The sequence below is a fragment of the Coregonus clupeaformis genome, chromosome 40, assembly GCF_020615455.1.
Source record: "Coregonus clupeaformis isolate EN_2021a chromosome 40, ASM2061545v1, whole genome shotgun sequence".
NCBI lineage: Eukaryota > Metazoa > Chordata > Actinopteri > Salmoniformes > Salmonidae > Coregonus > Coregonus clupeaformis.
This window is the reverse complement of record NC_059231.1, coordinates 25,038,636-25,051,657: the sequence shown is the minus strand read 5'-3', so window position 1 is coordinate 25,051,657 and position 13,022 is coordinate 25,038,636. Positions and strand designations below refer to the sequence as shown.

Below are 13,022 nucleotides of genomic sequence, written 5' to 3'. Positions count from 1 at the left end.
TCAATCGGGCGAGATTTACAACTCTATTTCTCTCCTCAGGGTATCCCTGGACTAATGGGATTGAAAGTAAGTTAAAACAGAGGTCTTTTAGATCCTAAATAAATTATGTACATTTCAGTGTTAAAAGGTATGGAAGCATTTGTAGCATCATAAGACATCTACTACAACACTGTTGATGGGCCGGGAAATATAAATGGCCCTCTGTGTAGTGTATTAGTCTCTAACCTGTCTCTGTCTGTCTGTCTGTCTGTCTGTCTTTCTGTCTCTCCCAGGGAGACCCAGGTGGTGTTATAGGAATCATTCCACTGAAAGGAGATAAAGGATTCCCTGGAAAACCGGGTCTACCGGTATGTATGTATGTGTGTGTGTGTGTGTGTGTGTGTGTGTGCGCGCGCGTGCGTGCCTGACAACAACTCGCTTATACAGAATATTCATCCTTTCTTTCCTACAGGGACCTAATGGCCCCTCAGGACCTGAAGGCCCCCCAGGAAACCAGGGATCAGACGGACCCAGAGTGAGTGATCACTCTAACACTGGATCACTTAGACTTAAATGATACCCTATTCTATGATACCTATGATACCTTATTCTCACTACTTTTGTGAAATTTTTTAACATTAGGATCAAATTGTCTTTAGAACACTGACTGACTGACTATATCTCTCTTTCCCTTTAGGGTTTCCCTGGCCCACCTGGCCCCCCAGGAGAGAAGGTAGGCTTGTTGTCAATTATCTTCTGATAATAGGCCAAAGTTCCAACCTATTGTACTGTATATTGTTGTTCATCCAATCAGATTGCTCTCAGTTGTGAAGGCCAATCAGTTGTCTCAGTAATGACATTGGTCTTCTCTCTCCAGGGTGACCGGCTTTCTTTCCAGAGTGAGAAGGGAGACAAGGTGAAACACGCACACTTTCATGTTGATAACATCTTTATAAAGGGTTTATAAGCAGTAATATAGCCATAATAAATCAGTTGTAAACAGTTATAACTTCCTTCCTTCACCGTTGAGGGCCAGATTTGGTCTCCATCTCCATTCACCTCCTCTTCTTCCACAACAAAGCCCTCTGCCTTTTCACTGTATATAGTTTTCTTTGTTCCCGTTTCTGATCCGTACCCTTGGTATTTCTCTCTCCTGATAGGGTGAACGAGGGCTCCGTGGTCCTCCTGGCCCCCCCGGACCCCCATCACAGGAAGTGGGAGGAAATCCCGTTACGCATTACCTCCCTGGACCACCGGTACACAGCTCCTTATAATCAATGATAATCAATTATAATAATAGTCGATGATGACCTACTTTGACCTAAGCCCTTGACTCCTTCATGGAGCATAAGCCACTGACGAATGCCCTCCATCTCACTCTATTAACAAATCTATGGTTATCAATGGATGGGTGGATGGATGGATAAATGGATGAAGGGAAAGTAGGTCTGCCTCCTTACTAAAGGTGTTTGTGTCTGTCCTTCAGGGTCAGAGAGGCGAGACAGGAGACAGAGGAGAGAAAGTGAGTGTTTTACTATTTTTCAACTCGTTCATACATTAAATGACATTACAGTACATTAAGCCAATATTGACCTGACTTGTGTTTTGATGGCCACTATGAGTAACATTGATGTAATTTATATTTTTGTCTGCAGGGTTCTTGTATTCCATATCTAAATGGGGTCAAGGGTGAACAAGGCCCACCAGGACCAAGGGTGAGTGACGATGATCACATTTCAATAGAATGACATTTTGCTTTTATTGAAGAAAAACAGCATTATTTGCTTTCATGGTAGAACTGAGTTTCTGTGTCTTGGATTTCAGGGAAAACCTGGCAAAGATGGAGACAATGGATTTAAGGTATAGAGATTTTCTTATCTCTCTCTCTCTCTCTCTCTCTCTCTCTCTCTCTCTCTCTCTCTCTCTCTCTCTCTCTCTCTCTCTCTCTCTCTCTCTCTCTCTCTCTCTCTCTCTCTTTCACTGTCTCTCACTCTCCCCTCTTATCTCTCTCTCTCTCTCTCTCTCTCTCTCTCTCTCTCTCTCTCTCTCTCTCTCTCTCTCTCTCTCTCTCTCTCTCTCTCTCTCTCTCTCTCTCTCTCTCTCTCTCTCTCTCTCTCTCTCTCTCTCTCTCTCTCTCTCTCTCTCTCTCTCTCTCTCTCTCTCTCTCTCTCTCTCTCTCATTATGTCTGTGTCTCTGTCTTTCTCTCGCTCTCTCTTGTGGTTTTGTCTCAGTAGTTCAGTTGTGTTTGATGTCTTTGTCCTGATCATTGTGATGTGCCTGTTGTCATGCAGGGAGAGAGAGGCTTTCCTGGCGGCCCTGGATACCATGGAACACCGGTAACTAAACAACAATTTATTCTGTACCAGTCAATACCTGTACACACCTGTCATATGCTTATTAGAAATGATCTCTGAGTTACCTTTCAGTTCTGAGGATAATAAAATGGACGTGTCTGTGTTCTAGGGTGAAAAAGGAGAGAAAGGACCTCCAGGATATGTAAGTACTGTCTCTGCATACTGTATAGTCCAGGGGTTCCCAAACTTTTTTGGCCCGCAACCTCATTTTGATATCTGAAAATGGTCATGACCCCAACCATGTGAAAACAAATGATGTTATTGGGGCTATGGCAGTCAATTGTAAAACATTCTAACAGTATTTCTGATTGTATTCTCAACTCACCATCATATACTTTTAATGTGGGGCTATGACAGTCAATTGCAAATTAGTCTGACACATATTCTCTTATCTCACCACCACTAATGAGATGGGTGTGCTTGTGCATGTCGCATAGGAGCTTCTCAAAGTCAGGGGGCGTGGTCAACAGTGCGCACCTCATCTCTCCTGTCACATCCAACCTGGATCGATATTTGTTTTTAATGCAGACGAGAGCACTGAATCAGCGTACCATGAGTTTTAATGCTCAGAGGGAGATGGCACAGTATTCCCTTTGAGTCAGGAACCAAAACTCCTCCATAGTGACCCGTGAATGCATTGTCTGCAGCATTCGGTCACATGATAGCTAGATTGGATGTGACAGGAGAGATGAGGTGCGCACTGTTCGATTTCACTTACCGGCATGTCAACTGAGCCAAGATCACAGTCAAACGGATTTCGCTGATTCGGTCACTCATCTGTAGAATTTGTTGGTATTTCCTCTGCATGCTTGTATTCAGCTCGTTCAGTTTTCCAAGTACTGCATGTCGTTACATAGGCAAAGATACACATTTTATTTTCATTACACAGAAAGACATCAAAGTTTTTTTTTTTTTACATCCATTGCGAATGACAACAGTTCCTCTCTCAATTTGAAAAATCTTTCCAACACTCCCCCTCGATAACCACCAAGCCTGGGTGTGAAATAGAACATTGCACTCTAGCTATGAATGTGTCTCCCTCTGCCATATGGATGCATTGTATGATGCACCCACTATATGGAGATATGGGATCAGAGCATGACAGAGGCCTGCCCGCCGTCCTGTGATAGATGGAGCCCCATCTGTGCATAAGCCCACCATTCGATCCCATGAAATCACTTTTTCGTCACTATAGCCTCGCAGCATACTGAACATCGCTGAGACAGAACAATATGTCCTCGTGAATAGCATTCCCCGACATGTAGCGATCAAAAGTCAATGCATGGGCATCTCGGCCCTCACAGCTAATGTCCATTTGGAGAGTATATGTTGGGGAGTTTGAGTCATTCAGTCAGTTTCGTCTGGATTGCTAGCTTGATTGCGAGGATAAATTCTTAGTTTCACAATGTTATCTTACAAAGGTATTGATGTGAGTTTCTGTTCCTCTGCCTCCCCACACATTGTTTTCACCATATCAATTGCGGCCGGTAATATAAAAATCTCTTCAATAGTGTGTGGTTTCATAGCGTAGCAGGCTTAGCCATTCACCGTGGGAATGATTCAAGTGCAACGGTAAAGTGCGTCCTTCTCCCACAATCTAAGGGCGCTCTCTGGTTGAATTTTAACTTTTAGATTTTAATAATTTTCATTTTTAAGGTTAACCACATTACAATGATTTTGAGAGACAAAGACGATATTATAATATATATATAATTTTTTTTACCAGGATATTGGAAATTCTCCCACGTCCCCATTTTCATATCAGTCGTGCCCTAGCTTAGGAACCACTGCTGTATTCTCTCTTTCTGTAGTCTTGCATATTGCTCTCAGCACCTCAATCTAACTCTTGTACATTTAGGTGCAATTCTATTTTATTTCAACCAGATGTCGCCATACAGTCATTGAAAGTGAAATGAGACCAACTGAGTGCTGAGCATCAGCATTATTCTTGAGAAGTGTAGTATTTTTTGAGTCTTGTATGCAGGGGGATGAACATTTTCTATTTGTATAAGTTCAAAGATTTTGTTTTCTGTGATTGTAAGGTTGATGGTGCTCCTGGGGCTCCCGGCCCCCCTGGTCTCCCGGGCTTACAAGGAGAAAGAGGTACAGTACACCCGCACCCCACCACCACCCTTTTATAAAACTACACTGTTTAGGTTATCACACCAGCATCCATAGAAGAATGCACACTAAGGTTCTATGTAGGCCTTATGTACCACCAACTCTCACCTTTTCCTCTGTATGAAAGGTTTCCCTGGTCTTCAAGGAGATCTTGGTCCACCAGGTAAGAGAACAGAAACACACACTTCGACCATCAAGTGATCAGTTACCCATTCTTTGAAACTTGGTCATATTTTACATCCTCTCTGTCATGTAGTGTGTTAGTTGACATCCCCATACCTTACTGTGTGCCTCCTCTGTGGTGTATCTTAGGCAGGCATATTGAAGGACCTCCCGGAGAGAAGGGCCAACCAGGAGAGATCGGTCAGAAGGGAGACAGGGGTGCAGACGGGGAGTCTCTCAGAGGAAAGCCTGGACAAGATGGATTCATCGGACCCCCTGGTCCTCCCGGACCTCCTGGTAGGTGCACTTTACACATTCATAGTGTGACCTTTGTCATTCTGGAGTCTTGTAGCTGATTATACATATAGCACCTGAGTGTTTTAGGTGCCTCAGTGTTGCCTGACATCTCTCACTTTTACCACCTCTCTGTGTGTTGTGCTATCTGTATAGGTGATGAGCCATGTGATCCAGCCCTTGAGAAGGGACCACCCGGGTCCTCCGGCCCACCCGGACTACAGGGGGAGTTGGGACAGAAAGGTAAGGAAGGGAGGGAGAGGAGATGGTGGGACCTGGGGATTTCATATAGTGCAGTTGAGAAGTTGACTTTGTTAGCGAGACATCCATCTTATCCCACGCGGTCACCTACCTGTTGTTTCTCTACTGTGAACTTGTATTGCGTTGTACCTCCAGGTGATCAGGGAGACACGTGTGTGCAATGTGAAGCCTTCGGCCCCCCTGGACTCCCCGGTCCCCAGGGGCCTAAAGGACTGCAAGGTGAGGTGACCCACACTATTGGCTGAATCATAAATTGAGATTACATACACAGAACTGAAACCTTTGTTGCCATTGATTTCAATGAGTGATTGGCACTAAGATTGAGTTCCACATCTTCAGCCTGTGTCTCAGGTTAGGATCCTGACCCTAGGGCCTATATTAATCTGACTCCACACTGTTTCCTATGAGATGGTGTTATTGTGTTTGATTGAGAAGTGTGGTTCGTCTCCTGTAGGATACCCTGGAGCAGCAGGGAGTAAAGGAGACAAGGGACTGCCTGGACCTACTGGGCCTGATGGAAGCCCTGTGAGTTATCTTCATCACATTACTCATTCCTCTAATAGAACATGATAAAGACCATTACGGTGGACATGTTGCATCACTATAGCTCCATGAAGATCAAGATCCTTATTTGTGTGTAACAAGTAGTCAGAGGACATTCACATTTCAAGTTTTATTAGTCGTATGTACAGGATACACCGTCCGAAATGCTGACTTCCAGGTACCTTCTCTACAATGCAACAACAATAAGAAACAATACAAGATAAGAATAAGACCATAAAGTAAATGGCTCAGTAGAATATAATAAACATTTTAGCATAAGTAGAATACAGGAAGGCACAATTTACAGTACAATATTAACACGTCATTACTATGTATGTTTGTCCAGTAGTTTTCTAATCAAATACATTGTTGATTGATCCTGCTGTCTCTTCTCCTCTCCCCAGGGTAATTCCGGTACTCCTGGGTTGATAGGTGCTCCAGGAGCCCATGGTGAGCCTGGGGACATCTACGTGGCTCCAGGGCTGAAGGGTGACAAAGGAGGGTCTGGCTTCGTGGGCACACGAGGACTCCCAGGTGTGGATGGACTGCCAGGGAAAGCTGGACTACCAGGCCTGCCCGGACCCAAAGGAGAACCTGTAAGTGTGTGCACACATGCATGTGTGTGTTTCAGCCATTACTTTAAGGATTGCAGCATCTACGCTCATGCAGTGATGTAGTCACTCATCCCTCTCTATCGCTGATCTCTGCCTACAGGCCCGAGATGGCATCAAGGGGGACCGTGGTCTGGATGGGGACCCTGGGATCACTGGACCCCAAGGAGAGAGGGGTCCTCCTGGTGTACCAGGGTTTGGCCGGCCGGGGGAGCCTGGAGAGAAGGGTACATCTGGCCAAGCAGGCCAACCTGGAATCCCTGGACAACCAGGTGGGTGTGCAACTACAGATGAAGCTATTGATGCAGCTAAACACATATATATATATATATACACACACACACACACACACACACACACACACACACACACACACACACACACACACACACACACACACACACATACATACATTTAGGTATAAGGAGCCAATGACCATGTGTATCTGCTCTCTCCCTATGTGTCAGGACTGAAAGGTGAACCAGGAAAAGGTGTGAGTTCACCTGGACCCCAGGGCACCCCTGGACCTCGAGGAGAATCTGGCAGACCTGGACTACAAGGTGAGGATCAGCTTAGTGTTTATATGTATAGCTTATGGTAGGCTATGGTCCTGCATGGTCCTGCACAGCTCATAATGAACATCTTCTCCATCCCTACCCAGGTGACAGAGGACCTCATGGAGACCCTGGAATGCCAGGATTCCCAGGACAGAAAGGTGACGCAGGTGTACCTGGCATCGGATTCCCAGGACCACCTGGGCCTAAAGGATATTCTGGAGCTCCAGGAGCCACTGGGTTGCCAGGAGAGCCTGGAAGACCTGGACAGGATGGTTTCTCTGGAATATCAGGCACACCTGGTCCAAAGGTGTGTGTTTTCTATTTGTATGTCGTTGCTTCACTTCCTGTTGTTTCAAACTCCACAACCAACCAATCAACCAATCTTCTACTGTCCTTTCTAGGGTGAGCCAGGTCGGGGTCTACCTGGACCTAAAGGTGCTCAGGGTCCTGCCGGAGTGACAGGTTTTCCTGGAGAGAAAGGCAACCTTGGTCTACCTGGTATTCCCGGACAAGAGGGACACACAGGACCACCTGGAGCTCAGGGCATTAAAGGTGACCCCGGCCTCCCTGGTCAGCATGGTGGCACTGGACCCCCTGGACCCCCTGGAGCAGGAGAACCTGGTGCCCCTGGACCCATGGGACCCCCTGGAGAGTCAGGCCTCTTCGGTCGTGACGGTGTGAAGGGTGATAAGGGTTTCCCTGGCTCTCCTGGTCTGGACATGCCCGGCCCTCAGGGAGAGAAGGGAGGCTCAGGATTCCCTGGACTTTCTGGTTCCAAAGGGTTGACAGGACGACCAGGCCCCGCCGGCAGAGATGGATTGCCTGGGGGGGCAGGTGAGACTTACAGGCCTCAGAACTGTGTAAGAGGTCTGATGTAACTGGAAGGACATTGACACTCATTGACTGGACTGGTCTTGGTTGATTGCTGTTGAATTGAATGAGCATTTGGTGAAATTGAGAAGCTTTGACCTTCAATACTTTGTAAGCTCTGATCTTCAATATTCAGATCTTTTTCTATTCCATTTTCATGTATTTGTTGATGTGTGTGTGTTTCCCAGGTCCCAAGGGAGAGATGGGAGTCATGGGAACACCCGGAACACCAGGATATCAGGGTCCTGCTGGGAACCCTGGAAGTCCAGGACTGAGAGGTGAGACAGTAGAAATGCAGCCTCTGCACTTATGCCGCTGTACTACTAGAATACCCATTGCATGTCTCAACACTCATATCTTTCTCTCAGGTGACCCTGGTATCTCTGGGCCAAGGGGGGAGTTCGGTGAGCTTGGACCCAAAGGAGAGAGGGGAGAGCCAGGTCTGCAGGGCCCTGCTGGAAACATGACTGATGTGGACATGGAGCACATGAAGGGAGAGAAAGGAGACCTCGGCGACCCAGGTATACAACATGAACATGCCCCATCCTACTGCACTGTATGTCTGTGTCAGATGATTAGTTCAAATGGTATTTTTCAAAGTCACTGTGAATTGTTTAGGTATGCTAAATCCCACTTTTTCTCATTAGGTGACCCTGGATACACGGGAGAGAAGGGTTATCCAGGACAGCCCGGAGTACCTGGTATGCCAGGAAAGGATGGCGAGCCCGGTACACCTGGTCAGCCAGGTAAGTCACCTGTGTAGGCTTCGCCCCACCCCTCGGTTTATCGGGAATGGTCTAAAATTGTATGCTACCTAGTGTGAAAGTATGTATTGGTCTTGCACAATATATACAGTGCCTTCGGAAACAATTCATACCCCTTGACTTATTCCACATTTTGTTGTGTTACAGCCTGAATTCAAAATGGATTAAAAATAATGTCTTACCCATCTACACACAATACCCCATAATGACAGTGAAAACAGGTTTTTAGACATTTCAGCAAATCTATTGAAAATGAAATACATAAATATTTCATGTACATACAGTACCAGTCAAAAGTTTGGACACACCTACTAATTCCAGGGTTTTTCTTTATTTTTACTATTTTCTACATTGTAGAATAATAGTGAAGACATCAAAACTATGAAATAACACATATGGAATCATGTAGTAAGTAAGAAAGCCACCCTTTGACCTGATGACAGCTTTGCACACTCTTGGCATTCTCTCAACCAGCTTCATGAGCTAGTCACCTGGAATGTGCAGTTGCAAACACCATCATGCGCTATGATGAAACTGGCTCTCATGAGGACCCCCACAGGAAAGAAGACTCAAAGTTACGTCTGCTGCAGAGGATAAGTTCATTAGAGTTAACTGCACCTCAGATTGCAGCCCAAATAAATGCTTCACAGAGTTCAAGTAACAGACACATCTTAACATCAACTGTTCAGAGGAGACTGCGTGAATCAGGCCTTCATGGTCGAATTGTTGCAAAGAAACCACTACTAAAGGACACCAATATGAAGAAGAGACTTGCTTGAGCCAAGAAGCATGAGCAATGGACATTAGACTGGTGGAAATCTGTCCTTTGGTCTGATGAGTCCAAATGTGAGATTTTTGTTCCAACCGCCGTGTCTTTGTGAGACGCAGAGTAGGTGAACGGATGATCTCCACATGTGTGGTTCTCACCGTGAATCATGGAGTAGGAGGTGTGATGGTGTGGGGGTGCTTTGCTGGTTACACTGTCTGTGATTTATTTAGAATTCAAGGCACACTTAACCAGCATGGCTACCACAGCATACTGCAGCGATACGCCATCCCATCTGGTGTGCGCTTAGTGGGACTATCATTTGGAGAGTGATGGAGTGCTGCATCAGATGACCTGGCCTCCACAATCACCCGACCTCAACCCAATTGAGATGGTTTGGGATGAGTTGGACCGCAGAGTGAAGGAAAAGCAGCCAACAAGTGCTCAGCATATGTGGGAACTCTTCTGGAAGGAAGAATGGGAGAAAATCCCCAAATCAGATGTGCAAAGCTGATACAGACATACCCAAGACGACTCAAAGCTGTAATTGCCGCCAAAGATGCTTATACAAAGTATTGACAGGTGTTAATACTTATGTAAATGAGATATGTATGTATTTAATTTTAAATACATTTGCTAAAATTAATAGAAACATTCTCACTTTGTCATTATGGGGTATTGTGTGTAAATGGGTGAGGGGAATTTCTTTTAAAAATCATTTTGAATTCAGGCAGTAACACAACAAAATATGGAATAAGTCAAGGGGTATGAATACTTTCTGAAGGCACTGTAGTATACTAGTATGGGTATTGGGACACAGTCAATGTGATGATGATAAAATTACATTCTCTTTCAGACACTGTATGATTCTTGTTTCTCAGGTGTGAAAGGAGACATAGGTGTTCCTGGAGAGCCCGGCAGTATTGGTTATCCTGGAAATAAAGGAGGCATTGGTGAAATGGGATATCCAGGTAAGAAAAAAACACACAATCCACTCACTGACAAGAACTGACATCAGCCTTTAAATAGAACATCCACTCAGATCTGTTTGCTACGTGCAAGAATCATCTGTATTTGAGCTAGGGATATTTTAATGTTTGTAAGCCAGTTAGCAATTGTAGAAGTGTCAAGTCTAAGGCTAAGGTATGCTAACTGGCCTACTGGTCTTGATGTGCTTCAGTTCTGGTTAAACTGGTTCTAACTGGGTTCTCCTGTATGGTTCCACAGGCTCTGTAGGTCCGAAGGGTGATAAAGGCATTGTGGGCACACCGGGTCATCCAGGGTTCAGGGGTACAGAGGGGGTGAAGGGAGACAAGGGAAAAACCGGTCTGCCAGGTGTCGGAGTACCAGGACCCCCTGGAGAGAAGGTAAGCTACTTACTACCACTCATTGTTTGTGTGTCGCTACAGTACATACATTTTTGTCATTACAGAGATGCCACTAATCGTCTGTCTTTTTCTCTCAATCAATCTTTATATGCTCTTATTTTCCTCTCGTTTCCCCCCTCCCTGTATCTCTCCATGCCTCTCTCTTTCTCTCTCTCTCTCAGGGTCAGTCGGGTCTGCCTGGTTTCCCTGGTAACGCAGGAGAGAAGGGTCAGAAGGGAGGAATGGGGGTGCCCGGGATGCCAGGAACATCAGGAATCAAAGGAGACACCGGACACATCGGTTACCAAGGTGAGGCTCCGGTCTCCATGACCACAACTACTCCTGTTCGACCTGACTGATTGATTAGTTGATTGATTTTATTTTGGGTTAAAAATACAAGACTAGAATACATTTTGGCATAGGGAAAAGCACTAGAATGCATTATTTGGTACATTTTTAATCATCTCACAAACCCAGAGAAGTGTCTTGTTGATTGGCAACCTCTATAAACCCAGGTGTGTGTTGTAATGTGCAGGTCAGCCAGGTCAGCCAGGAGAGAAGGGTATTGGTGGGCTTCCCGGGTCACCAGGAGAGCCAGGTCAAACAGGTCGACCAGGTAAGTACTCTAACAGATGGAATACAGTAACAATGCCCCAGGTTCCTTTCAGTACGATATGACAGCTAGTCAAGAAGCTTACCCCTGAATAATTGCCCAAGTGTACATGCTGTAGCTACTGTACCCCAGCGTGTAGAGAGACACTCAGGTAACTGTATTGTTTCCTAGGTGAGCCTGGTCTGCAGGGTCCCCCAGGTACAACCGGAGAGAAAGGAGCATCAGGAGTGGACGGCATACCTGGATCATCAGGAGAGAGAGGAGACACAGGTGAGTCACCTCTCCTGACCTTTAATATGATCAGGTGTGTTTATCAGCCTATAAACCACTTGTAAGCCACATGGTTTTATGATCTGTGCTATATTTCTATTATAAGCCCCACATTTGACTATGTCTCCATATCAACTCATGCACTGTGGACCGTTAACAAACAGCACAGGCAGGTGAAGTGTTTCCAGTCATGGCTTAGAGTTTGATCCACTCTGTTCTCTGTGTTTCTCCTACAGGTTTACCCGGCAGGGGCTTCTCAGGGACACCAGGGTCATCTGGGGATAAAGGTGACAAGGGCAGTCCAGGTTTCCCAGGCTCTCCAGGTATCCCGGGTATCCCAGGGACCAGGGGAGACAAGGGTACGCCAGGCTTCGAGGGCTCCCAGGGCCAGCCAGGCGACCGGGGTCTCCCAGGACACGCCATGGAGGGGCCCAAAGGAAACCAAGGAGTGCCAGGAAAGCCTGGAGAACCAGGTACTGTATGCCACACACCTGAGTCCTGCTGTAATGTACATTCTGATACATATGACCACCCTCTCATTCGCCTCCTCTTCTCATCCCCATCTCAGGTAACAGTGGTGCTCCAGGTCCTGCTGGTGTTCCAGGCAGCGTGGGTGGGAAGGGAGACAAGGGAGACCAGGGTGAACCAGGAGTACAGGGGGAGCAGGGCTTCAAGGGAGAACGAGGATACCCTGGACTTTCTGTAGGTCACCTCCTGTTGCTTACTGACTGACCCATGTGTGATGTCAGTTTAGTCTGCTTATCATGAAAGGTGTCCACCATTTGACTGGTGTGTGTGTTACAGGGTCAAGCTGGCCTTCCAGGTGTTGATGGACTGAAGGGAGAGATGGGACTGCAGGGAGTGCCTGGTTTCCCAGGTGAGTGGTGCAGCTGATTTAGATGGTGTACACAGTTTCTTTGTGCCTGTACACAGTGTGTCTATGAGTCTGTGGTTCTGTTGGTTTTGTGGCTAAATCTCCTCTCTCCTGCAGGGACAAAGGGTGAATTCGGAGTGGTTGGATTCAAAGGAGAGCTGGGGGACAGAGGATTCCCAGGAGACAAAGGTGAAAGGAAGAGCAACATAACAGCCATTAAACCAAATCACTTAGTGCTTGTTTCTCTGTGAAAATCTCTCCTGAGCTTCTATAGCATCGAACACCTACATTATTACTGTGCAAATGTTATGCCCTGTATATTAGTATATGGATTCTGATGTTTGTTTATGATTGATTACATTATATGGTATTAATCATCCTTCCTTCCCTTCCTTGTTTCAGGTAATGATGGTCCCCCTGGTCCTCCTGGCCCCCACACCTTCAACAAAGGAGACATGGGCTTCCCTGGTAATCAGGGCCCTCAGGGGCCTGTGGGGCCCTCAGGTATCCCTGGGCTGAAAGGACAGCAAGGTGAGATTTCAAACCATCCTATATACAATGAGCCAATTTATTATGACCAAACATCAGCTCTGATCACCCCATAATATTGCACCA

The 13,022-nt window shown here is 46.1% G+C and overlaps 1 protein-coding gene across 1 annotated transcript in view; it reads left to right on the top strand.

Moving 5' to 3' along the window:
* Positions 1-13,022, top strand: part of LOC121571614 (collagen alpha-1(IV) chain) — a 79,284-nt gene that overhangs the window by 62,653 nt on the left and 3,609 nt on the right. The window contains exons 8-42 of the mRNA XM_045212119.1: positions 40-66; positions 273-347; positions 452-514; positions 677-712; positions 857-895; positions 1,140-1,235; positions 1,466-1,501; positions 1,635-1,694; positions 1,804-1,839; positions 2,272-2,316; positions 2,444-2,476; positions 4,377-4,437; positions 4,583-4,618; positions 4,768-4,914; positions 5,068-5,154; positions 5,308-5,391; positions 5,627-5,697; positions 6,120-6,311; positions 6,430-6,598; positions 6,794-6,886; positions 6,988-7,190; positions 7,285-7,717; positions 7,942-8,031; positions 8,122-8,274; positions 8,401-8,499; positions 10,165-10,254; positions 10,511-10,650; positions 10,833-10,959; positions 11,186-11,266; positions 11,435-11,533; positions 11,770-12,006; positions 12,102-12,235; positions 12,338-12,410; positions 12,525-12,596; positions 12,810-12,938. Of these exons, the coding sequence (XP_045068054.1) occupies positions 40-66; positions 273-347; positions 452-514; positions 677-712; positions 857-895; positions 1,140-1,235; positions 1,466-1,501; positions 1,635-1,694; positions 1,804-1,839; positions 2,272-2,316; positions 2,444-2,476; positions 4,377-4,437; positions 4,583-4,618; positions 4,768-4,914; positions 5,068-5,154; positions 5,308-5,391; positions 5,627-5,697; positions 6,120-6,311; positions 6,430-6,598; positions 6,794-6,886; positions 6,988-7,190; positions 7,285-7,717; positions 7,942-8,031; positions 8,122-8,274; positions 8,401-8,499; positions 10,165-10,254; positions 10,511-10,650; positions 10,833-10,959; positions 11,186-11,266; positions 11,435-11,533; positions 11,770-12,006; positions 12,102-12,235; positions 12,338-12,410; positions 12,525-12,596; positions 12,810-12,938 (3,646 nt within the window). The remainder of the gene's footprint in view (positions 1-39; positions 67-272; positions 348-451; positions 515-676; positions 713-856; positions 896-1,139; positions 1,236-1,465; positions 1,502-1,634; positions 1,695-1,803; positions 1,840-2,271; positions 2,317-2,443; positions 2,477-4,376; positions 4,438-4,582; positions 4,619-4,767; positions 4,915-5,067; positions 5,155-5,307; positions 5,392-5,626; positions 5,698-6,119; positions 6,312-6,429; positions 6,599-6,793; positions 6,887-6,987; positions 7,191-7,284; positions 7,718-7,941; positions 8,032-8,121; positions 8,275-8,400; positions 8,500-10,164; positions 10,255-10,510; positions 10,651-10,832; positions 10,960-11,185; positions 11,267-11,434; positions 11,534-11,769; positions 12,007-12,101; positions 12,236-12,337; positions 12,411-12,524; positions 12,597-12,809; positions 12,939-13,022) is intronic.